The following is a 27,062-nucleotide window of genomic DNA, read 5'->3' as shown; positions in this document are numbered from 1 at the left end:
ATCCAATTATTCCTCATGAGGATGGAAAGCTCAGAATAATAAAGGCCTCCCTGTAGTGTAAACCTACAGCAGCTTCACTAGAAAATGGTCCCGGGTGTCCTGAACCAGCCTGTGAGCTTAATTAGATAGAAAAGGTTTAACCATGAAATTAGACAGTTTAAACTGAAAGTTGGAAGCTGGCTCCATGTTGACTTCTGACCTAAAGAATCTGCATTCTGTGAATGTTTTCATGAAAACCCAGTCGACCAGCAGTCTGACAACAGGAGTTGACGAGCTTGTTTGTGAGTGTGGATTGTGGATACAGAAGCTGCATTGTCTTCACGTCTACACACACAAATAAAAGTGCCATGAAAATGATGTGAAACGCTGAAAACTGTTTCTATAGAGGAGGAGGAGCCTGAGGACAGGGGGGAGCCGGACGTCATGCAGGTTCTGGGGAAACTGGTGATGGCGCTGCTGGTCAAATACTGGATCTACATCTGCAGTGGCATGTTCTTCTTCGTCAGCTTCGAGGGAACCATCGTCATGTACAAGATCATCTACATGATGATGTTCCTCTCCTGTGTGGCGCTTTATCAGGTAACTGATTAGAGTTAGACACTGAAGTTTCTCTCTTTTAAATTCTCTACATTAGTACAAAAGTTGATAATCATAATGACTGCTCTGATGTCATAAAACTCATAGATATTCACATCAAGGCAGGTTTATAATCTATGGTACATATTATGTGTATTTTATTACTATTACTATTTTATTACTATTATATTATGTGTCTGTTAAAACTGAAGTGTGTCCTCAGTATAATGTGTCAGGTAAAAATATGATAACTCAATGTGGTTTTGTGTGTGTCGTCCCAACAAAGTATATGAGTCACGTGCTGTAAAGGTCCCAATTTGATTTTCCAGTGACCTGACGGTCATAAAGTGTGTGTACCGCAGGCTCATGACAAAAAAACATATTCTCCGCTTGTTTATGACCGCTGCCACAAACAAACTGGAAAATCACCTAGATCCAAAGGCCCCCTGTGAACCATCTTTAATTAACAAGCTCTCGCCTGCTAATGCCAGATGTTACACGAGCAGCGAAATCACAGGTATTGTAATTGCTCCACTCCTCTGTGTAGGTGCACTACGAGCGCTGGAGGCGAATACTGAAGTACTTCTGGATGTCGGTGGTGATGTACACCATGCTGGTCCTTGTTCTCGTCTATACCTTCCAGTTCACGGGTTCCGAGAACTTCTGGTCAAGAGCACTGCACATGGACAAGCAGCGGTCAGGACACACACACACACACACACACACACACACACACACACACACACACACACACACACACACACACAGTTCCCATGTAGTGCGCCTCTATATGTTCCCATATAGAGGAGCAGTGTGCTAATGCAAGCTGCAGGGTGTGCGTCTGTTGGGAACATGTACTTGATATGACATTGTAATACATTTCTGGAGTAAATGTTTGATCTTGAAAATTCTAGATGGTTTAATCCAATTACAGTAATTGGGAAAAACTATTATAGCAATATTTTACTGGTCCAGCCCACTTAAGATCACTTGGTCCAGCCCACTTAAGATGAAACTGGACTGTATGTGGCCCCTGAAGTAAAACTTTTTGCAAAAAAAAAAAGGACAAAATCACTGATGTCTTCACTCTAAACCACAGCAACCGACCTATCGTTTTATTCTGACTCCTGGTTCTCTCTATACAGTGTTTATTAATGTCATTAGATCCATTGAACCAAATACACTGCTCAAAAAAATAAAGGGAACACTTAAACAACACACAGAAGTCAATCACACTTCTGTGAAATCAAACTGTCACTTAGGAAGCAACACTGATTGACAATCAGTTTCACATGCTGTTGTGCAAATGGTATAGACAACAGGTGGAAATTATAGGCAATTAGCAAGACCCCCCCAATAAAGGAGTGGTTCTGCAGGTGGTGACCACAGACCACTTCTCAGTTCCTCTGCTTTCTGGTTGATGTTTTGGTCACTTTTGAATGCTGGCGGTGCTTCACTCTAGTGGTAGCATGAGACGGAGTCTACAACCCACACAAGTGGCTCAGGTAGTGCAGCTCATCCAGGATGGCACATCAATACGAGCTGTGGCAAGAAGGTTTGCTGTGTCTGTCACCGTAGTGTCCAGAGCATGGAGGCGCTGGCAGAGCTGCAAAATGACCTCCAGCAGGCCACAAATATGCATGTGTCTGCTCAAACGGTCAGAAACAGACTCCATGAGGGTGGTATGAGGGCCCCACGTCCACAGGTGGGGGTTGTGCTTACAGCCCAACACCGTGCAGAATGTTTGGCAAATTCGCCATTGGTGCCCTGTGATCTTCACGGATGAAAGCAGGTTCACACTGAGCACATGTGACAGACGTGACAGAGTCTGGAGACGCCGTGGAGAACGTTCTGCTGCAGCAACATCCTCCAGCATGACCGCTTTGGCAGTGGGTCAGTAATGGTGTGGGGGGTCATTTCTCTGGGGGGCCGCACAGCCCTCCATGTGCTCGCCAGAGGTAGCCTGACTGCCATTAGGTACCGAGATGAGATCCTCAGACCCCTTGTGAGACCATATGCTGGTGCGGTTGGCCCTGGGTTCCTCCTAATGCAAGACCATGCTGGACCTCATGTGGCTGGAGTGTCAGCAGTTCCTGCAAGATGAAGGCATTGATGCTACGGACCGGCCCGCCCAGTCCCAGACCTGAATCCAGTTGAACACATCTGGGACATCATGACTCGCTCCACCCACCAATGCTACGTTGCACCACAGACTGTCCAGGAGTTGGCAGATGCTTTAGTCCAGGTCTGGGAGGAGATCCCTCAGGAGACCATGGTCCACCTCATCAGGAGCATTGTAGGGAGGTCCTACAGGCACGTGGAGGCCACACACACTACTGAGCCTCATTTTGACTTGTTTTAAGGACATTACATCAAAGTCGGATCAGCCTGTAGTGTTTTTCCACTTTAATTTTGAGTGTGACTCCAAATCCAGACCTCCATGGGTTAATGAGTTTGATTTACAAAGTATTTAATAGGAATATTTCATTCATTCAGATCTAGGGTGTGTTATTTTAGTGTTCCCTTTATTTCTTTGAGCAGTGTATTTTTCTTTCAGTGGATGTTTTGGTGACTGCCGGCAGCAGTCAGTGTCTTTGTGAGGCCTAAATGAAAACTTGCTATGTGTTTTGCTTCCTGCTGCTGTTGAAGCTCCATCAGTGAAATTCTTGCTAAAGTTCACATTCAGTGGTGTGTTTAAGTGGCAGATAAACCTTTCATCTTTATCACTCTGGATACATATCTTGCGTTTTGTGTTGCAACATGTTGTTTTAAATAGCGGAGCTTTTTCAGTGTGTGCGACTGTTACGTGCACGACGTGGTGTGTGCATATTGTTGGAGCAACAGTCGGAAGTTAACTACAGATCCCCAACAGTACCGTCACTGAATGATGGAGCTCCCCAAAAACACCAGCAGGAAAAAAATCTCTGGTGCCGCCACTGACTTCAGACCTGGACATTGCACAGCCTGAGGGTCACGATTAACTGGCCTCTGAGCGTCTTTTAGAAAATATAAGTCAAATAAAAGTCAATTCACACAATACAAGACCTTAGAATTTTTGGTTTACTTAAATGTGTTGAATCCTCATAGAAAACCTGCAGAAACATGGAAGAAGCTCACTGATTCAGAGGAGCAAAGTAACTTTGATACCATGAGTCAGGAAACAAGAAATCACTTGTATTTAAAAGAATGAATTGGAGAGATTTGATGACAACAGCAAGATAACAGTTCAGGTAGACCACCAACAGACAGACTGCAAGAACAAACTGATAATAATTTACGCTCTATTTATCCAATCCCAGCAAATACAGGTTGTAGTGTCCTTTCCCTTTCGACTTAAGCTTTCTGCTTAAGTAGAAGTCATCTAATGATCGATTTTTACATAACAATTGTTAATATTATGAAAAAAGTCTGAAGAGAAATGATTGAATATTTTTCTTGAGGGTTCCACCCCGTTGATGTTAAGAGGTGTTTGGATTTGGCGATTAAGAGGAACTCAGACCTTCTCTTCTCGTGTGTTTTGCGCTGCAGCCTGAAGGACCTGGGCCTGGAGCGCTTCACCGTGCCCATGCTCTTCACCAGGATCTTCATCCCCACCTCCTTCCTGCTGGTCTGTATCCTACACCTGCACTACTTCCACGACCGCTTCCTGCAGCTCACTGACCTCCAGGCCGTGGTGGCCAAAGAGGAGAGCACCATCTACAGGTGAGGCGTCACCTTGACTGACCGACTGACCAATCAGCACCTTGCTCCCTCAGGAGAGCTGCACAACAGCACACACACATACAAAACTGTTGAATATTGAAGTAACTATATTATGGGACTTTTTTTTTCATTACATCTGCATCTGCAGCTTTTTTTGGGGTTTATTTTGTTTGTTTTACCATTTTTCTTGAATTTTTATGCTTCTGATCTTTGGCAAAAAAAATCATCCCTGTCAATCATTTCACATTCCTTACTGATTTAGCCATGCAGTTTTCATTCCTTATTCTTTTTACTATCTTTCACGACCTTTGCAGAACATGAACGCACAGTGAATGCTCATTAAAACATCATCGGTCTTTCATGATGTGTCTATTGTGTATGTTGATATCCCTCTAATGGTTTAAAAAACAATCTAAACCAGAAGTGTTTCTGGGCCTTGGTCTTGCAAGAGGTTCGCCAAGCCAACAAGTAAACTGTAAAAACAATTTCAGAAAACAGTGATTTCTTTTAACACATTTCTTAAGAGTAGCAACACAACACAATGCTGAGAAATCAGTGATGCTGCCATAAATGCTAGCAAACCAGCATTAGCCTTAAAGCCATGCTGACGGGGGGCGATTGTACATTTTTTGTATATTTCACTGCATTTTGAACCACAAGGTTTCATTACTATTGGCTTCATGTCATCTTCTCATAGCAATTGTTTTGTTTTGTGAAAATATGGACATTTTCATCACGGATAATCGCATACAAAAGTTTAAATTTAAAGGTTATTAAGGCACTATTTTATGGCCCACTCGAGATGACATTGGGCTGAATATGGCCACTGAACTAAATCGAGTTTGACTCCTTTTTCCCCCACCTTTTTCATTCTACACTCTTTCACTCAGTGACACTGGTGTTTGCATGTTAGACCTCGGGTGGGTGTGTGTGTGTGTGTGTGTGTGTGTGTGTGTGTGTGTGTGTGTGTGTGTGTGTGTGTGTGTGTGTGTGTGTGTGTGTGTGTGTGTGTGTGTGTGTGTGTGTGTGTGTGTGTGTGTGTGTGTGTGTGTGTGTGTGTGTGTGTGTGTGTGCGTGCGTGCGTGCGTGCGTGCGTGCGTGCGTGCGTGCTTCACTGTGGTGTTGTTGTGACTCTTTTCACGGCTGCTTGCTCAGCTCGTCTTCCCTCTGCTTCCCTCTGTGACCCGCTGCCATCTCTCCTCCATCACAGCCATGCTAAAGTCAATGGGCGTGTCTATTTGATCATGAATAGGTGGGTATCTGCTCGCTTTCTGTGGCATCCATCACAGCCTCACCTCACCTCCGACTGTCGGCGTCTTCCTCCTGTCGTCCCCATACTGACTCTGTCCTTTCACCCTGTGCTTTAAGACAATGATTGTGTTTACATTGACAATCCTCTGAACGTGTTCAGGTATTCTATCTACGTGACACGATTGGCCTTTGTGTGTTTTTGTGTTTTTGCCTGAAGCCTCCTCCAGTCTGGATTTTTTTTTCTTTGAACCTTTTCCAAAGACAACCTGTCTTTTTTGCATAGACAACTGTTTAGTCCAGCATGTTTTACCCTCCAGGAATTCTTTTTTTTCTCACATTCCCTCCCAGAAATCACCCTTCCTCCTCCCATAAAACACTTGGGTCCAGTGGCAAGTTTTTGCAAATTCCATTGCGCCGAAATGGATCGTTCTTGACGTGCGTTTAGATTTCAGGCTTCCTTTGTCAGTTTATCTCCACACTGTTTATTTTGTACTTCTGTGTAACTTTATTGTTCTGAGCAGCATCAAAGAAAAAATTCCCAATCAACCGAGCAAGTAAGTGTGAGCACTGGACGGAGAAATGCTTGCTTTGATATGCAGCCAGTTCGTGCAAGCCAAACCCAAACTTTGTCTCCATTGCCTGAGCAGACGTGAAAGGGTTAATGCTTCCCTTCGGTTGTTATTTATCTGCTGCAAGGAGAGACACTATAAAAACCTCCACGGATTGTTTCAGGAATGCAGAAGGAATGTGCACTGCTTTTGGACCACAATGCCTGATGAAACATTTGCTCTGCTGTTCAGTTAGCGGAGAAACGGAAAGAAAAGAAATGACTCCCATCCCAACGTTTGCATCGGATCCTATTGTCAATGACCTGGACGATGTGTGTGTGTGAGCGTTTGCACTATTTATATACCTATGAGGACAGAAGGGTTTGAAAAAGAACTGTAGAATTGTGGATTTCTTTGCCTGTGCTAAGATGATAGATAGATAAATACTTTAATAATCTCCAAGAGAAATTCAGGTGAAATTAGGAACCAGAACATGTCGGGTTCAGTTCCAGCTGGTCCGTCGACTGTTTAGGTAGGGGGGGTGGATAAATGACCTTTTTTCCCAAAACCTTCGTGTAACAGGTTTATTTTGACCTTATTTATATATAAAACACACAAGTAACCTGCATTTTCAATTTTGGTTCTGCTACTGCCTGCTACTGGCATGTTTTGATGTACTGCGTATATCACACTTTTGCACGCTTTTTTCAGCTATATATGATAATGGACAATGACTCTGTCTCAACATTGTGTACAAATATAGTGATTACTTGTTTTATTTTGTTTATTTATGAACTAAAAGGTATGGTTTATACTAGAACACACCAAAAAAAAATCAATAGCATGCACATTATTAATGATTATAATGGCTGAACAGACAGTCTTTCCATCGCGGCACGGAATTCTGTCAAGGTAACAGTGGATCTGTCAGTTGTTTTCCCCAAAACTATCTTGAGGTTGTTGCCAAATTGTTCTGGTGTTAGCATTGTTCTCTTTCGTCCCACAGTGGCAAATATTCTGAAAACTTGGCTACTTCTCAGACTACCTAAAATAAACAAATAAAACATTGATTAGCATGACAAATGTGTGAATGTAATATATGATACGTTACTGTTGAGCCATTAAATCTCAAAAGTGGCAAAATTCGAGAAATTCGCCCAAAACGCGGTTTTCCTTATATGGCCAGTAGCAGGCAGTAGCAACCTGAAAATCTAAAAATGATATTATATATGTGATTTGTATATAAATAAGGTCAATTTAAACCTGTTACATGCAAATTCTAATTTTATCCACCCCCCCTAGTTTAGGGTAGAGGTCTGCAACCTTTATGACCAAAAGAGCCGTTTCTATCACTTTCCACCGAATCGAATTTACCAGGCGCTGCAAAACATGTTGAAGCTTTAAACTGAGAGGTTCGATGGCGCTTAAAGTTTCATTTATCATTTTGATATCCAAACACAAACTGTTGCATAAGTGAAATTTCCATTCAGATTTCGGTTGGTAAACATTTAATTACATTTTCAGCTGTTTTTGTACCTGATTTTAAAGATTTTATCCTTCTTTTTCTGAAATTTATTTTTTTTTTACGCAATTTAGAAATTTTTGCTGTTTTGGCACTTTTTAAAATGAGTTTAGTGTGTGCCCCCCATATTTATGCTTGTGTTGTTCTTTTGCAAATCCTTGTCATTTTAGGTTGTTTTTTTCCTAAATTAGTTTTTGACAGTTTCTTCCCCTAATTTCTTGTTTTCAGCTATTTTTCAAATGTTTAGCTATTTTACTTGTCTTTTTTTAAAAGCCCTTCTTAGCCAAGTGTTAAATGTCATTTTGAAAATGACTGCGTGTTTAAATAAAATGAAACCAACATAAAATGTTTATTTTGGTATAATTTTCTGAAAGCTTCAGGGATCCATTACAGAAGGGCCATAGAGCCACATATGGCTCTTGAGCCGCAGGTTGCAGACAAAAGCCCCGTTTCCACCGCACAAAAAGTGCAGGGATAGTCCGTTACGGGTCGCGTTTTCATGTCAGGAATGCGGAAACAACTGCTCCAAACCGCTCCAAAGGCGGTCGCTTTTTCGCTACCCCCCCGTCGGGGTACCCGGGACCATGGAACGGGTCTGAGTTTGAGCAGGGGGTGTGCGCTCCGGGTCTGTCTCTGCATTGCGTCTGTGGTTTCTGTTCAAACGCGATGCAGCAGCGGTCAGCGTTCTGTTCAACCGCGGTCAGCACCGCTGCGTCACCGCTGCAGGAACGGACCGCGGACGCGATACGAGACGCTCGGAGCAGCCGTGTTCCGGCGCGGGGCTGCAGGAGTGCGATCAGCACCGGAGTGGCTGCTCCTGCGTTTGAACAGAAAGCTAAAGGCTCCGGTGTCCCGGAGCTGTGCACCAGCGCAAGCTCTGTGCCGCAGCCAACCAGGGTGCGCTCGGGTGCGGGGCAAGTCGCCGGAGCATTCGCGGAAGTTGCGGCTGCAGCTCTGCGGCTGCAAAAAATAAAAGTTAACTAAACAACAAGTGTAAAGTGGAGGATGTAAACAACAATAGAGGATTCATAAGATCTAGATCTGCCGCCAGGCTAAGACGACTGTTGTAATGTCACATATCTGCGGAGCTCTTAAGTCACGTTTTAAGCTCCTTTCTGCGGTGGAAACGGGAACCGGATTTGGCTCTGGTTATGCATTGCCGTATCGCTCCGTTCCGCCACGGTTTTGCGGTGGAAACGGGGCTTTAAGGGTCTCGAATAAAAACTCCAATTCAAAATGTTTTTTTTACAAGAGTCACAACAGAAAGAAAAAAATTTAACAAGGTGGATTGACCACCGAAGCTGTGATGGTTAGAAAAAAGTTGAACTTTTCACAAAACTTTCCAAGCAGCTCAACAGGCAATGGTGAAAAAAATAAATAATTAGCAATATTAAAATGACAGAAATACACAACTATAAATTAACGGAACAATTTGTTTAAACAGAAGAGTAAAGGACATCTTATTTTAATTCTTATCTTTGAGCAAAAAAGGGCAGAAATGAAATGAGAATTAAAAAAAACAATCACATTGCAGGAATATAATAGAAATAAACTGATGTCAGTAAATTGTACCACAATGTGAAATGAAAAATGTAACCCATCTATCAAGTAAAATCTAATTCGATATCCGTCTTTAAATGAATTGTAGACAAAGTAATATGATAAGATAATAGAGTTAATATTCAATTATTTAGTTATTTAGACTAGTTGGGTTTTTTTTGTTGGAGAAAAACTGGTCCGATTCTTCAAAAAGAAATTATCACATCACCACACTACATTAGCATTTAGCTAAACTTCAGCATTAGCAGCAAAGACTCAGGTAACGGAAGTGATGATTTGTCATAATCTTTCGTAGGTTTAGCAGCTCTTTAACAACACTGTGCTGTTCCAGCTAGTTTCCCTCTAATAAACTCAGAGATGAGCATCAGTGCAGAATAATGTCTGACTGATGGGTGTAAACAGTAGTGACGGATGTGCAGAAGCTCTTTCTCTTCACATCAAGGACTCCACCTTAAATTGCACTTTTTTTTTTGCATCATCAAATTAGTTGGATGTGTAGGAGTTTCTAATTTCTGTAAATTGTTCAGTTTTCTGTATACATGGATTATGGGTAACCAATAGCGTGCGGTGGTGTTTCAGTCAGAGCCAGCGCCACACAGTATGTCCTACAGTAAATACACAATCGTAATCCAACGTAAGGCCACTACTATGCATCAGTACTTAATCCACACCAACAACCACAACACATCAAGACACCACTGTGCAGCTTCGCCATCAGATCATCTTCCAGTGTTTCCAACAGGTTTGCACGAGGGGCGGGGTCTCGCACACACCCGTCATGCAGGCGCGCTCTGTCAATGTGTATGGGAAACACCACTTTACAATCAAAAAACAGCACCAAGTACCAATAGCAGCACCAATGTAATTCAGAGAAGGTAAAAAAAAAAAGAAAAAATACTAGCACTTCACCATCACTTGTAGATTAAAGGCCTAGTGAAATGTAAAACACTACTTTGCAAAAAACGATAGCTGGGCTACTACTTGTAAGGTTCGTCCGACTCTGCCCCACCACTGTTGTCGCATAACAAAGTTATTTGAATTTTGAATCTCCAGCCGAGGAAGTCGGGGGAATCCTTCTTCGTGAGCGTGACGTCAAGAGTTGTGCAGATCTCCATCTGTTGTGTTTACATTGGCTTGCGTTGTTTCCCTCTTAAATATCAAAGTTTTTACAGTGTTTTGAAGTTATAGTCAGCGTTTTATGAGCCTTGACGAAAGATTGAGCCTGGAAGAGACCAGAGAGGAGAAAAGGAGCACGGCTAGCGGGAGCCGCTAGCTCGGGCGGCTAGTAGACGATCAAGTAATACCTGGACTCATCTTCGGTGATTCCGCGCAGTCGGAAAAGCGCTTCGACATGATCCAGGAAGCCGGGTCGTTCTTCCAAAAGTCAGGAGCCTCAAAGCCGCGGTGAAAACTGCCGGCTGCTGAGGCGAGGACGAACAGTCTTCTGCTTCCTCAAACGTGTTCAAAACGGGGTCACCAATGGCAGAACGAGCATTCTGTGTCTTCATCAATCACTGGGTTTGAAATGCCCGATGATGATGATGAAATATCGTTAAATTCAGCCTCTTCGTCGTCAAAACTCTGATCCTCCATAATGTAAACACAACTTGGGCGTGTGCACAACTAGTGATGTCACTCTATTATTGTCAGAAGCTCCGCCCAGCAGCGGAAATAGCGCTGTTTATCTGCTATTTTCTCGCAGATTGCCGTGTTTTAACATTTTACCCTTGGACCAGTTAGCATAAAAAATGTCCCTAGTAGCGACAGCCAGAGTGTTTTGGAGGTCGAATTTTCATTTCACTAGGACTTTAAGGCTGCATCTCATTTCTCCCCTCACCCCTCTAAACAAAGCTTTTACAGATGCACACTTTAAACAGAGGGGTAGGAGGACATGGCGCCGAAGGACTCGCATTTCACATATATACGCTTCTAAATTTATATAAAGTGTTTTATACTACTAAGAGCAGCAGTAGCGCTGCCGTCTGCCGTATGTAGCTTCCGTGTGTATTTGTTTGGTAGAGACCGTGTTTATAACATTTTATTATTACACTGTAGAGTTCCAAAGTCTTCTAATATGGGTGTTTGGAAAACAGGGACCAGAGCAAACAAGGAAGCTCCTCCACTTTCACATGGTGAATGAGTGGAAAGGCGGAAAACGAAACAAAGCAGCCAAGCTACTGCACAAAGTCTTTGTTGGTCTGAGTTAGCTCATCCATTTCTGGTGTTGGTCTTCTTCTACTCATAATTTCAATTTCTTCTGCAAACAGCACCTTGATAAAGACCCTGAACCAGGTCCACTATCGCATTATCGATCTTGCTGTTAAATTAGCCACCATCACTCCAGAATAGCAGATAATAACAGAGCGTCATCACCACCTGCCCATGGGCCAATCAGTCAAGCTCATTTCAATGACGACACCAAGGCCAGTGCTCGGAACTCTGCTGGCCCTAAGACCCTAAGACATTCAGTCAATAACACATCAAAATCTGATTGGCTGATGATACTGTCACTCAACACTTTAACCCAATAGCAGCGTCCAGCTTCAATCAGAGCTGTGATGCGTTTCGAGGACACAGGGGATTTGAGCTCCACAAGCTAGAACCAGTCGTCTTCTGGATAAAGTTGCTAAAGTCACTAATTGATTCCAGACACAGATTTCAGAATCACATTATAATTATAAAAAAAAAAAAAAAAAAATCATATTTGACAGGGCGAGCAGTGCCCTAATTAATACATTTTAAAGATTTAATGGATTTTAGTGCAATAAAAGGTAAATGGATTTTACTTGTATGATATTTTTCCACCACTTGAGCAATCACCAAAGCGCTTTATCTTGTTAATCACATTCATCCAATCACACAAGGCACCTAGTCCTTCCATTGGGTGCAGGTTTAGCATCTAACTCAAGGACACTTAAACAGGTAGGGAATCAAACCTGCAACCTTCTAATTGAATAAAGACAGTTTTAACTATTAAACCAGAAAAAAAATGACCATTATTTCATAATAGTAGATCAAGGTGCCTGATGTTGTGATCTTCTCTGAAGCTCAGCAGCCACTAATAATTATATTTTACAATGTGGAAAACATTTGGAGGTCCAGGTGGGATGCTGGGAAAGCTCAGTGTAGTTGATGGTCTATGGGGGGTTTCTTCATCCTAATACACAGAAGCAATCTGTTGTTCAGTTTTTTACTGCTTTCTGCCACACATTTTTTTTTCCTAATAATTTCACATAAAATTCTGGGTTTGTCCACCCCTATGAATGTGTGTTAAATTTTGGATTACTGCATCTAAATTGAAAGTGAAGGATGTTTCCTCTAGTTTACAGTGTTATTGGAAGGAAATGAAATAACTCGGAGAAAGGGTGATTGTTTCTATTCAAAATCAAATAGGGAAAACGTGTTTCCTGAGTTTTACTAGATTCAACAATGGATTTTAAACCAAAAGAAGAGTCCCTGACACCATTTAGCCAGATGTGAAAAGTCATTAAAAGTCCTCATAAGTATATGAATAGAGTTTTGTGTGAGTGTCTGCGTGCAACCAGGGTCCTGTCCAGTAATAACTAGCTGTGGTGTCTTCAGGCTGGTGCACCAGGATGGCAGCCTGGCCGACCTCACCATGCTCAGCGCCTGCTCTGTGGACACGGCGCTGTCCAGGAGGGAGGAGGAGCTGGAGGACCAGGAGGAGCAGGGGGGGTGGGGCACAGACACGGAGAAGGAGAAGAAGGACCAGGCTCTGGTGGTGGTGATGGACGACACCGACGTGACCAGAGAGAAGTCCAAAAGTCTGTCGGACCATCGGCAGTCCAGCACTGAGGAGAGCCACCGCAGTGCAGTGACGGAGCCAGAGCCCAGCACTGAGCAGACCTCAGGTACATACAGACCTCGGGTACATACAGACCTCGGGTACATACAGACCTCGGGTGGATACAGACCTCGGGTACATGCAGACCTCGGGTAGATACAGACCTCGGGTAGATACAGACCTCGGGTACATACAGACCTCGGGTACATACAGACCTCGGGTACATACAGACCTCGGGTACATACAGACCTCGGGTACATACAGACCTCGGGTACATACAGACCTCGGGTACATACAGACCTCGGGTACATACAGACCTCGGGTACATACAGACCTCGGGTACATACAGACCTCGGGTAGATACAGACCTCGGGTACATACAGACCTCGGGTACATACAGACCTCGGGTACATACAGACCTCGGGTACATACAGACCTCGGGTGGATACAGACCTCGGGTGGATACAGACCTCGGGTGGATACAGACCTCGGGTAGATACAGACCTCGGGTACATACAGACCTCGGGTACATACAGACCTCGGGTAGATACAGACCTCGGGTACATACAGACCTCGGGTACATACAGACCTCGGGTACATACAGACCTCGGGTACATACAGACCTCGGGTACATACAGACCTCGGGTAGATACAGACCTCGGGTACATACAGACCTCGGGTACATACAGACCTCGGGTACATACAGACCTCGGGTACATACAGACCTCGGGTACATACAGACCTCGGGTACATACAGACCTCGGGTACATACAGACCTCGGGTACATGCAGACCTCGGGTACATGCAGACCTCGGGTACATGCAGACCTCGGGTACATGCAGACCTCGGGTACATGCAGACCTCGGGTACATACAGACCTCGGGTACATGCAGACCTCGGGTACATGCAGACCTCGGGTAGATGCAGACCTCGGGTAGATGCAGACCTCGGGTAGATGCAGACCTCGGGTAGATGCAGACCTCGGGTAGATACAGACCTCAGGGAGAGCAGACCTCAGGTGTGGAGCACCACACCGGAGACATGGTGACACTCCCTGTGGGACTCCTCCAGGACCCAGTGAGCTGTTCATGTCTGCTCTAGGTTTTAGAAAACATAATGTGCAAACCTCTTGTGAGCTCTGGCGTTCAGACTTGAGGTTCAGTCTTGACCGACTAATGGCACAAATACACTTCTCTACTTTAGGGTCTGAGCAGCAAGGCAGGAGGGCCCAGTTAGAACCGCTCAGAAACAATGGTCTCGACCAAACAAACTCATGGTTGACGGCCTAATTGTACAGCGCCAGACCAGGTGCTTGAAATGTACAGAACAAAGCAGACTTGAAAAGATATTTCTGACCAGCATGTCGACTCTGGAGTCCCTTCAGGGGTCTTTAGATCAGGAACCACTGGTCAAGTTGGACTGCCGACACACTGACATGATAATTGTGTTTGAAGGAGACAATGATAATGTTTCTATGCCAATGAACCCCTGCTGCTCAATCAGGTAATCTCGCAGTTTATGTGCTTTAATCGCGATGAATCAAACTTTGCTTCCACTTTTAAACATGCACACTGCAGAGAAACATGACTGATCTGTTGTTACTCAGATCTTTTTCATCTCTTTTAGTCTTTTCCCATATGAACTGATGAATGCATGAAGTGGTTTGTCTCTTCAATACGTTTCTGCTCATTTAGGTGAAAATCTTAGCTGGGATTGACTCCGTGATTCTTCTTAAATACCAACCAAAATAAAAGGAAAACAAGTTGATTTTCATCGAGTAAAGTTTAAGGAAATACATAAAGACAGAAATAAATAAAGTACCAAAACAGCTAAAAGCTGCTTTAAGATATTTCTATTGCTCCACTTAGTTGTTGATGATGTTTGTTCCAGTCACTTAAAACTTATAAGACTTAGATGATGTTTCCGCGAAACGCGACAGCCTGAATCTGACCGGTCTGAAACAACAAGTTGGAAAACTTCCAAAGCAAATCCATGACCGTCTTCACTTGGAATCACACTGAACTGGTTGCACAGAATTGTTGCACAAATCTGTGCAGAATGTTGACAAATTCATCTGGACTTCACATGAATTCCTCTCCATTTGCACACTTGATTCGCTGAACGTTCACCAGGTGAAATATTGAGTTTCTGGAGCTTGTGATAGTCATGTGTCTGTTATCACTGATATTCCCTCCTTCAAAAAGGTTTGAAATTCATGCAACTTTTCCTGTGATTCATTCAACTCATTGCAGGTGAAAATCACATGTTGGTTTGTAACGACACTGTGGCTTTATCCCTCTCCTTCTCTATTGCTCTCTCTCTTTCCCTCATTGTCACTGTCTCTATTTCCCTCTTTTGCTCTCTTTCTCTCTGTCACTCATTCGTATTAACTCTCTTTCCTCACTGTCTCACTCTCTCGTTCCTCTCTTTATTCCTTCTTTATTTCCTCCCCCCCCCACCTGGGTTCTCCAGCCAGTCATTAACCACTGTGCTAGGAGGTGAAAAAAACCAAACTTTTGTTATTTGCAGATTTTTGACAAGATTTATCTTTAGTTATTTTATTTGTGACACAACTCGTACTCACTTTCACTGCCCAGCCGAAGCTGCACCATTAGCATATTTATACCAACATTTAAGATGGTCTTAAATTAAATTGTACTTTACATATGCAGAAAATAAAGTGGATGATAAAACACCCGTCTGCAGAGCCTCTGGGTTTATGGAGAGCAGTGGGCTGCTCAGACCTTTGAGTACAAACAATGAGGTCTCTATTAGGACCTGAGAAAATCTGGCTTTTGTAGCTCAGCACAGCTGGAGGTTTTATATCCTTCATGAGAATATAAAACTATATGTGAAGTCCTCATACTCAGGTAATTAATTCAACAGTGTAGAATTTCCTTGTTAATACGAACAACCTTGATTCCTAAGAGTCCTTGTGAACAGAAGGTGAATAAAACCCAGATGCATTGATTTATTCTGGAAAGCATGTAAATTAAACATAAATCTGCATGTCTTCTAAAGGTTGGTACTTGTAGTGGCTGTGTTGGTGAATTCAGGTCAGTCCTGCAGACGGACTCTTCCACCGTGGATCCAGGTTGTAGTGACGAATGCAGTGTGTGATTCATGAACATGCTTCGTCTCACTGAAGCGTGAAGATCTTTTTCAAAGAGACATTGTTTGAATAGCAATTTATGTTGCTTCACACCAGAAACACTGTCGTGACCCATTGTTGATCAAAATCTCTGGACTGTTGTCACATTTTGCTTGATAACTTGTGTAGAAGGCCTCTACTGCAGACTGTGCTCATAGACAGTGGTCGTCAGAGTGAGCCTGTGTTTCAACTCAACTAATCCTGCTGTATTGATCCCCTAGGGGCAATTCCTTTACTTCACATTGAACATCCTGTTTCTAGAATGCGAAGGTGTGGCCACATTAGGACAATTCATGAGCCAATGAGGGTCAAAGGTCGAACCTAAAAGGGTGACCTGACTGCTGTGGGATTCAAACCTGTGATGTCCTGATCTCTAACCTTGTCTGCTGCCTCTGCCCTCGAGGACCTCAGAGGTCCTTTACAATCTGACTGCACTGGTGGGGTAACGTTTGTCTCAAATCAATGCTCAGTATTTTGATGTCTTGCAAATGTTGACCTCATCCAGTCAATTCCAATCACTTATTTCAACCATTTCTCAGACGCCTCGGCATGCTCCACAAGAAGCAAGAAGTTTTTCTCTCTGGTGTCCAGATGAAAAAACAATTCTGGCTTCTCACGACGTCGTTCTGTCATAAACCCGAAAGGAGGAACTCATTCGCTGCATTGTTTACCAGCCTGCAGGGGCTCAAGGGAATGTTAAACTCTGCAAAACCGCCACAAATATGAGTTCTTCACAAGTACTGTAGTCCTCACATCTTTAAAAAAAAAAAAAAAGCAAAAAAACAGAAAACAAAGAAATACTAGACAATCAGCTCCTTCAAAAATCAAGTACAAACTATCAGCATTCAAATATATGTATTTTATTAGTGCTCTAAATTCAGCTCTAATCTATTTCTGTTACAAATGCACCACAGTCATCCCAAGGCACTTATACAGAGAAAAAACAGCTATTGCACATGAGCAAACAGAAAAAAAACTCCTCTTTAACGGGAATAAACCTGCCAGAAATGGGAAGAAGAAGAAACCAGATAGAGGTGGAGACTGCTCAGCTCTGCTGGTACTCGGGCCTTTCAGCCACCTATGCCCACTTCTTTTTCCATCTCCTCTGCTGTCAAACCTTTTAAAGCTGAATCTTCCTCCTCAGCGTCAAACATGCAGTTTTCAACCCCTTTCACGGGCTCTAAAACGGACCTCCTCACTGTATCATTGCTGGGCTTTTTTCTCATTTCCACAATCGAGGGACATGTGTCTTCCGACTTCTCGCAGTCGGTTCCCACCGGGTATCAAAAACCTCAAACAAAACAAACAGTTTTTCTTGTTCTTGCTGATGCAATATAGAGAAAAAAGTTCTTCTTGTGGTATATTACCTTCCTCCAAAATAAGTTTAGAGATGTCCTGATTGTCTTGAGCCTTCTCCACTCTGCAGGTACCTGATTGAAATGTTTAAATTGAGCTCAAAGTTGACCTTGAGTGGAAATAAATGCTACAGTTGATTGCAAAATGCAGTCAGTATGATTTTCTTAAGAATTTTTATCAGCTCTAAATTTGCCCTGCAAAGTGACATACGCTTTAACAGACCAAGATAATTAGTCCAAAAACTACTTTGGTCCCACCAAATGTCTTAGAGTTTTATTTCACATTGAATCAGAGACTTCAGAAAGTCCAAACGAGATTAATAAAGCCTGATTTTAAATGACTTTAAAGAGGATTTTAACAGATGATGTGTGACTTTAATTATGAAGTGAAACCTGGAGACAGTTTCTATCACACCTCTTTACTCTTTTTTTTTTTTTTTTTTTGGTCTTCTGAAGTGATTCCAGTTTGCGTCTCATCTCTTTCTCCAGATTTGAAGAATAAATGGCATCTGGTGGTCGACCGCCTGACGGTGCTCTTCCTCAAGTTCCTGGAGTATTTCCACAAGCTGCAGCTGTTCATCTGGTGGCTGCTGGAGATCCACATCATCAAGATCGTCTCCTGCTACATCGTCCTGGTTTCTGTCCGAGAGGTGAGACACCCGAGTCCACAGTCATGAATTATTTGCTCTTAATCATTCGTCCAAACATTGTGAAATTTGAATAAAATGTATGAACGAATGAAATGTATTTTTTTGGAACGTGAACACGATTATTAGTAACAAAACATATTTTAGCAGAAAATAAGAAAATTGAAAGTCAGCATGTTCACAAAAAGGAGACGGAAGAGGCTAACTTATGTTTGCCTTCCCCTTTTACACATCTAACTTTGAAACGGCGACTGTTTACTCTGTCAACATGTCATCATTTCTCTTTCTTGAGACAATTGTCAGTGTACAACATCCACAATGCAACCTTAAAATGAAAATGGCTATACTACTTTACTTACCACTATTTCTTTTTTTTATTTTCATGGTGTTTATTTACAATAAATGGGATGCACATTTGTAAGAACTTGCACCTGTAAGACCAACAAGAAATCCTGACGTCAGTCTGTTTTCTTACATTGTTGGAAGTAGTTTTAAAGATTGGAAGGTTGTTTTTTTAATTAGTTTTTTTAAACAATGTTTCCACTTGCTGCTCCTCCTCTTCTTCACACCTTTTCTTTGAAGCGATTGGCACGTTACATTTCATTTCTGTTGATTTGCTCTCATTAAGTTGTTGTAAAATTGATTTCTGTGACATTATTCAAAATACAGATCAATCTGAGAAGCAAACCATCAGCTTTTTTATTTTTCACCCGTGTATAAAAGTTTTTGCCATCATAATGACTGATTTTGGCCACATTGACACGGTCAGTGTCATATGACCCATCTCCCCTTTTTTTTTGCTCCTATATGACAGATTCTATCTGCTTTTAGAGAATGTAAGCAGGAAAACAAAGCAAGCATTCAGATATATTCAGATCGGATACAAGCCTCATTCATATGTGTAAATACGTTACATATGTATGTAGTAACCAGGCTGATCAGATTGTCTTAACATTACGTTTCTGACGTCATCAAATCTGTCAACATCTGGCTTATTTTGTTGTAGAGTGAATAAATGAAAAACACATGGGGATCGAACAAGATGGAAATCCAGCGTATTGGTTGGTAGTTGAGGAGGTCACATAACTTCTCATGTGAGGCATATTGTAGCGGTGGCTGTCAGGTGCCACAAAACCAGCATGAAACATATCTCATCCTCCTTTTTTTGGGAGGGGGGGGGGGGGGGGGGCTTCACAGTTGGCACTTCAAGGTTCAAGGTGTTTTATTGTCATATCACCAGTAAAAGCCAGGTTTCACAGTGAATGAAATTCTTATTTTGCCGTCTACCCTGGAGCCGACATACATAAATAAGTAAGTATAAGTACAAAAAAAGAGAATAAAAATAGAATAACATTTACTTCAGAAGTAGCTCAAAGATCGAAACACCACAAGAACAAACACACGTTTCTGATGTTGTAGGCAAGTTAATCACGAGAATATGATGTGGGTCACTTAAGTACATATAACACCACTGTTAAAAAAAACCGAGGCAGAAAATCCAATCTGAGCATCAAGACTTGTAGTGTAAATACAGCCTTTGTCTGGATCAGCTCCTCAGTCTGATTGTTTTTATCCATTTCAAACTTTGTAATGTGATGATCTTTCAGTAACTATTTCTGTAGTTTTTAAAGTGATCTGATGGTGCCTGTGGTTATTTGAGGAGGAAACGGTCGGTTTTTAAAGGGATCATACTGTGCAAATTTCACCTTCTAATGGTTTTGCAACAGTAATAATCATCCCCATACCTGGAGCAACGTAAGAAAGTGTGTCCTCTCTCTCCCTGGGTGGTTTTAGTTTTTAAAAAGTGTGTTGCTCCAATCAGAAATCAAACCCTCTATAGTGTCATCGGGGGTTTAGCCAATCCCAATCAAGGTAGGCTCCTCCCTTTAGACTCCTCCCACAATTGGGAAGTTCTGCTCTGGCACATGGCGCCACGTGAGGGTATACTTCCTCCTGTTTCCAATTGGGCATGTGTGGGCGGAGCCAGTCCAGCTCACACAGACACAGCAGATTCTGAGTGCAGCTCCTATAATCCAATATTCAAATGGTGGAAAATCAAGGTAAAGCTGGATTTGGGGTAATAAACTGAATACAATGCGTTAGGACCAACGCAACACGTGAACATGTTGAAAAGCTGGATAATATGACATGATGATGATTTTATTTTTAATTTTTTTTGTCCTCATTGCCTGTTTTGTGTGTGCAGGTGTCTTTGTTCAACTATGTGTTCCTGGCATCCTGGGCCTTCGCGCTGCCCTACAGCCAGTACCGGCCACTTGCCTCCAGTGTTTGCACTGTTTGGACGTGTGTCATCATCGTGTGTAAAATGTTGTACCAGCTGGAGTCCATAAACCCCAAAACATACTCCAAGAACTGCACCATGGTAAATATTAACAGCTAAAAATGGTCACATTCTCTCTCTTGCTGCTGTAAAATAAGTATTTCATCAAAAGAGAGTCCTGCACCTCATGTGGGGAGCCACTGGTGTTTGGTCTCAACAGCATTTATTTATTTATTTATTTTATTGTCTCTGTTAATGTTGGGAAACATTAGGAAACGTGGCATTTTACCAGAGCACAAATTGGCTTGGTTTGATTTTAGAGTTAATTGCATCCTGATTCATGTGTTCAGCTGGCAGCTCTGCCTCACTCACATTTTAAAATGCATCAATTTGCTGGGTGAGTGGGGTGGATTTTATTTCCCCATGCAATAAAAATAATTGTGTGAAAGTGAGGTGCCTCCAATATACACATGTTTACACTCACCTGATTCACACTCTTATGTGAAGCCGTTGATGGGGAAGGATCAATTGATGAACAGTTTGTGTTTCTGCCCACAGTTAGACGGTTACTCCACGGACGAGAGGAAGGAGCTGGAGGAGTCGTCGTTGTACAGAGCGCCGGTAGATCCGGCCAACTGGGTGGGCCTGAAGAAGTCTAACGACCTGCTGGGGTACCTCAGGGTGAGCACACCGCAGCAGCCACAGCTTTCTCAAAGTCAACACATCAACACAGTCACTCATCTTAGCAAATGAGCCTCAAGGACACAGAAAAGAGACAGAGTAGAAAAAGAGGTGTGTTGAAGCAGTTTGAAGTTTGGCTTATTTAGTTTCGACACAATAAATCAACAACTTCCAGATACATGTGGCAGCAATGTAGATTTTTTTCAATTTGACACAGTGAATGTTTAAGACTCGCCATGAATACACACAGTTTTTAACAGCACTGGTTGCTTCCATTTATTCATTCTCTCAGTCCATCCATTTGTTCTTCATCCATCCATCAATAGTTTGCCCGTCTGGCCTGTGCATTGGTCAACAGTGTGACTTCTTAGCACCACTGTAACACCTGTGTGTGTGTGTGTGTGTGTGTAGAACAACCTGATGATGCTGGCTCTGTTAGCATTCGAAGTGACGATCTACCGCCACCAAGAGTACTTCAGACTGAGAAACAAACTGTCGCCGCCAGCCGCCAGGATCATCTTCCATGACATCACACGGCAGCACCTGGATATCGGCATCATCTGCTTCATCAAATACTTCGTCAACTACTTCTTCTACAAGTTTGGACTTGAGGTATGGAGCGTGACGAAGAGTTGGACTGCGTGCCGTGGAGAGCTTCACTGCTCGGTGTTTCCCTCAGACTTGCCTGCTGCTGGTGGTCAATGTCATCGGGCAGAGGATGGACTTCTACGCCATGCTTCACGCGTTCGCCCTGATCGGCGTCATGTATCGACGGAGGAGGAAAGCCATCGCTGAGATCTGGCCCAAGTACTGCTGCTTCCTTGCCTGCATGCTGACGTTCCAGTACTTTGTGTGCATCGGGATCCCGCCGGCAGCCTGTAAAGGTTTGTGTGCTCACGTGTTTCTCTTTATTTCTTGCTTCATTTACTGTTGAAATGTTTTTAAGATCTTTAAATGAATTCAGCAGCTGTATGAGGGATGTTAATCACCCCAGTTTGACTCAGATATGCAGAATAAAATGGATTAAATGTGGTCATTTTCTACCAAAACGGTGCATCCTTTAGTTTTTCATCAGTTATCTGCATCTGCGTCATGCAGCACGTGATGACCGTTTGTAGTCTGGTGGTCCAGACATGGTCTCAGATTTTAGAATAGAGGTGTCAGAGATCAACTCACCAACGTTTTTTGCGATATTACTCCTAGCTTTTCATTTTTCTGCTCAGGGCAGAATGGAGTTTGATCACCGAAGGCTTAGTGATGTATGAACAAACCTGAAAGTGCAGCACGGGAAAGATATGCTCATGGTATTGAAACGTTTTTTCAAAATAAAACTCAATGCAGACTAACGGAAAGTTTAATTTAAATATACATTTTTTTTAAATAAACCTTTTTATTCTCTTTGCATCATGGTGGTTGGGGACCCCTGATATAAACTAAACAAATAGAGTAGAGGAGCTGAGGAGCTCTCAGTGGTAGACTGACACCCTCAGTGCAGGACGGAGCAAGTCCTTCATCCCCACTGCTGTTTTAGTTACTACACAGGACTGTGTAGTAACTAAAACAGTATGTGAAACAACCCCTGCACCTAGGACACTTTATCTAAGTCACTTAATTTGTAAAATTGTATATAAGATACCTCTATTCTACCAACTGTGTGCACTTTCCTTGCCTATTCTACTAACAGTTTGCACTTTCCTCTCCTTTCCTCATGTGTCCTCAAGAGCTGTATGCAACAAGTAAATGTCTCCACTGTGAGATTAATAGAGGCGTATCTTATCTTATCTTATCTTAAATAAGGACCACAGCATTTCACACTGCATTGTCACATGCACAAACTTATTTTCATGCAATTACCGTATTTTCCGCCCTATAAGGCACACCGGATTATAAGGTGCACCTACATTGATTGACATAATTTACAACTTCATTCATATATAAGGCACACCGCATTATAAGGCACATGGAATAGACCAGTGGTCAGCAACCTTTATAGCTCAAAGCCATTAGGTTACATTTTCCACTGATTCTACCACCCAGAGAGGTGTACACACTTTATTTTGATAGTCCTACCTGCAGCCTATGCCAGGAGGACACTACACACAAAACCTTCTTCACTGCTGGTTGACAACTTACAACTACCGTAATAAACTAAACTACATGAACTAAGCAACAAAAACACAACACAACACAATTATTACCGACACCACAAACCAAATAGAACCCCCAATAATTGCATTTAAAACACCACAAACAGAAACTCCCACAATTCATTGCAGCTATCGGCTGCACTGAGTAGCTTACCGTCCAGAGGTGGTCGCTGCAAGGCATGATGGGAATTCATGTTTTGTGTTGGTGGAGGTTATTGTGGGTTGTTGTTGGGCTTGGTGTTGTGTTGATTGTGTTTATGTGTTTTTGTTCCCCAGTTTAGGGAGTCATTATTTCATCTAGTTTATTTTGGTTTGTTAGAATGTTGGTGTGCAACCATGAGTGATGACGGTGTTGTGTGGAGTGTCGTCCTCTGAAGATCCGGTTGCCAAGTTAGAGTTGTCAAAATAAAAGCTTCTGGTTGTTCAGCTGTCAAATAGCAGTCTCAAGTAGAACAATTCTTCCATATATAAGGCGCACCGGGTTATAAGGTGCACTGGCAGCTTTTGAGAAAATTTGTGGTATTTAGGTGCCTTATAGTGCGGAAAATATGGTACATGTTTAAAAAGAATAATACACTGTTGTGGAAGATGATATACATTTAGTATTGAAAAAAATATTACAACACATAGGTTTTGATTCATAAAACACTGTATTGCCGTCATTTTCTTAATCCAGACACATGAGAATGTCTGTGTTCCCAAAACTGTCTAGATAATCCAGGAAGCACTGAAATCACTTATTTTGGGTAATTATTTAATTTAGTTACTAGAAATATAATCTTGTGAAAACTGGAAGTATTTTAGTTTATGAAATTACAAAAGTAACATTTATTAACATTTCATTTCAACAAAAAAAATGCATGTTCTATTAGTCTTTCTGTATGATATTTAAAAATAATACATTATTTTGAAAATAACACTGTCATTCTCCAATAGCAGATATAATTTATCTTGCATTACTCCTGAATTACTGTAAATAAAACCTCCCCTTTCGTTTTATTTCTCCAATACTTGTTCTTGGTTTTATAGTAATGTCAGGGTCATTTGAAGAGAACATCTGGTTTCTGTACTGTCTGAACTCTGAATTGATTGGTTTGTTGCAGAGTATCCCTGGAGGTTTCCTAACTCCACCACCGACTCCAACGTGGTCAAGTGGCTCTATGTGCCAGACTTCCGCACCAAGCCCAACCCGTCCTTCCTCATCTGTACGTATCATCCCGGAGCCTCTCGGCCCTGAACCTCTTTATAAACCTCAGTCCTGCACAACGGAGATTTGCAATTGTTGCAGTTTCAAAGTGATCAATGTTCCAGATTTTTCTGTTGGGCGATGTTTCGTTTCAGCAAGAATGAAAGTCACCAATTAAGAGTCAGAGAGATCAGTGACATGGACCTCAGACATAACGCTCCATTTCTCTGCTTTCATTTCATTCATGGAAGATCTGATCAGCCGAGACACTGCAGGAGGCAAAATGTTGTAGAAAGTCGATTTCCTGTTTTTCAGGGTTTGCTTGTACTTTCTTGCAGTAAAACTAAAGTAAATCTTGGTTCATGTGTTTGGCCTGATAGAGATCAAATTGTTCAGTTTGTGGCCTCTGGACTAAGACTCCTTTGACAAACCATACCACTCAGGTAAAAGTGGATTTAAAATCTGATCATTGTGCTACAAGTAAAACATTTCAAGTTTTTTCACTTTTAACAGAATTAATTAATAAGAGTTTAGTTATATAGAACCGTTCAAGAGTGAAATCAGATAAAAATGATTCCACACAAAGAACAAAAACAGACACAAAACTAGATAAAAGCCAGATGGAAAAGGCTCTGGAAGATTTCTTCCATTCATTTTAGATGTTTCCGTATTCATTTTGGTATCCTCCTTAATTTTATTTCAATTTGTCTTATTTGTGTTATAGCTGTCAATTCCCTTCTTTTACACTATTGACGTATCTGAAACGTGTTGCCATTACTCAACAGATTGTTTCCTGATTGAAATACCAGAAATAAGCAAAGTCTATCAGAAAAGTTGTGCTTCACCTGCATGTTAACCATGAAGACGTCGGTGGTGATTGACTGGCTCTCCTCTCCTCTCCTCTCCTCTCCTCTCCTCTCCTCTCCTCTCCTCTCCTCTCCTCTCCTCTCCTCTCCTCTCCTCTCCTCTCCTCTCCTCTCCTCTCCTCTCCTCTCCTCTCCTCTCCTCTCCTCTCCTCTCCTCTCTCCTCTCCTCTCCTCTCCTCTCCTCTCCTCTCCTCTCCTCTCCTCTCCTCTCCTCTCCTCTCTCCTCTCCTCTCTCCTCTCCTCTCCTCTCCTCTCCTCTCTCCTCTCCTCTCCTCTCCTCTCCTCTCCTCTCCTCTCCTCTCCTCTCCTCTCCTCTCCTCTCCTCTCCTCTCCTCTCCTCTCCTCTCCTCTCCTCTCCTCTCCTCTCCCCTCCCCTCCCCTCCCCTCCCCTCCCCTCCCCTCCCCTCCTCTCCTCTCCTCTCCTCTCCTCTCCTCTCCTCTCCTCTCCTCTCCTCTCCTCTCCTCTCCTCTCCTCTCAGATGACTTCATGCTGCTTCTCTGCGCCTCTCTCCAGAGGCAGGTCTTCGACGACGAGAACAAGGCGGCAGTCCGCCTCATGGCCGGCGATAACGTGGAGATCTGTCGAGACTTGGACGCCGCCTCCTTCAGCGTGCACAACCCCGTCCCCGACTTCATCCACTGCAGGTACGACCGCCATAGCCTGTGTCAGGAGAAGATTGGAACCCGTCATCTCAGCTGACAGCTTCTGCTAATGTGCTGCTGCTCTTGTTTAATTTCACATTGTTCACCTAAATGTTGAATTAATGTGTCCATTCTGGTTATTTTATTAATTAATCTATTTATTTATTTACGCAAATTGGTTTTGTAAACACTGCTCATGCTAGTCTGGCTCTATAGGTGTCATTAGGTGTTAGAAGTTAAGTACAGGGGTCTTCAACCTGTGGCTCTGGAGCCACATGTGGCTCTTTGACCCTTCTGTAGTGGCTCCCTGAGCTGCTCACAAAATTATACCTAAATAATCATATTATCTTGTTTATATTTTATTTATGCGCACAGTCATTTTCAAAAGCACGTTTAGCTCTGAAAAGGGCTTTTAAAAATGCACAACTTAAAAGGATAAAATGGAGGAAAGTTGCTAAAACCATAACAAATGGGGACAAGAATCTGCTAAAACAGCTTTAAAAAAATCTAAAATGACTGGGATTGCTGAAAGAAAAAAAATGACAAATTAGGGTAAAAAACACACTGCTTACAAAAGAGCCAACATGTTGAAACAGCTGAAATGTAAAGTTGCCTAAAAACTGCTGAAAAGTATGGTTGAAGCCTCTACAATAATTTACAAAACAGCTGAAGATGTAATGAAATGTGTACCATTCTAAATTGCAATTGAAAGTTCATAAATGCAACATAAGGTTTATGTCTATATATCCAAAATGACGTTGCACTGTGCTGTGTTGACCTCATCTTAAAGGTTAAATAGGTTTGGCTGCTCCAGTTAAATTTGATTTGGTGGAAAGTCTATGGCTCTTTCGGTCATAAAGGCTGTAGACTCCTGCTTTGGGATGTTGTAACTGTAACAATATTGTCAACAAAGTTCCTGCCTCATAACGTAACCTTGTTGACATAACCCCACCCCGCGGTCTGAGTCTTCCCACCCCCTTGTGTCCGGCAGCCATGCTCATTTCCAATAAATACAGCAACAGGAGGAGACTCTCAGTCTCCTTAAACGACCTCCTGTAAGCCTTGTTTTATACACTAAGTTACAGTCTGTTGTTGCACTTGGCCACTTGCAGTGTAACTGTAGAAATCTAAAATGGGGAGGT

At 42.5% G+C, this 27,062-nt stretch overlaps 1 protein-coding gene across 1 annotated transcript in view; it reads left to right on the top strand.

Annotated features, from left to right (window-relative positions):
- piezo2b (piezo-type mechanosensitive ion channel component 2b) overlaps positions 1-27,062 on the top strand; it is a 141,405-nt gene that overhangs the window by 67,817 nt on the left and 46,526 nt on the right. Inside the window, exons 15-25 of the mRNA XM_080503219.1 lie at positions 386-579; positions 1,124-1,272; positions 4,105-4,278; positions 12,742-13,031; positions 17,960-18,120; positions 20,324-20,500; positions 20,957-21,079; positions 21,491-21,691; positions 21,759-21,963; positions 24,330-24,431; positions 25,758-25,923. Coding sequence (XP_080359345.1) covers positions 386-579; positions 1,124-1,272; positions 4,105-4,278; positions 12,742-13,031; positions 17,960-18,120; positions 20,324-20,500; positions 20,957-21,079; positions 21,491-21,691; positions 21,759-21,963; positions 24,330-24,431; positions 25,758-25,923 — 1,942 coding nt within the window. The remainder of the gene's footprint in view (positions 1-385; positions 580-1,123; positions 1,273-4,104; positions 4,279-12,741; positions 13,032-17,959; positions 18,121-20,323; positions 20,501-20,956; positions 21,080-21,490; positions 21,692-21,758; positions 21,964-24,329; positions 24,432-25,757; positions 25,924-27,062) is intronic.

The sequence above is a fragment of the Blennius ocellaris genome (genome assembly GCF_963422515.1).
Source record: "Blennius ocellaris genome assembly, chromosome: 10".
Lineage (NCBI taxonomy): Eukaryota > Metazoa > Chordata > Actinopteri > Blenniiformes > Blenniidae > Blennius > Blennius ocellaris.
This window is presented reverse-complemented; position numbering and strand designations above follow the sequence as displayed.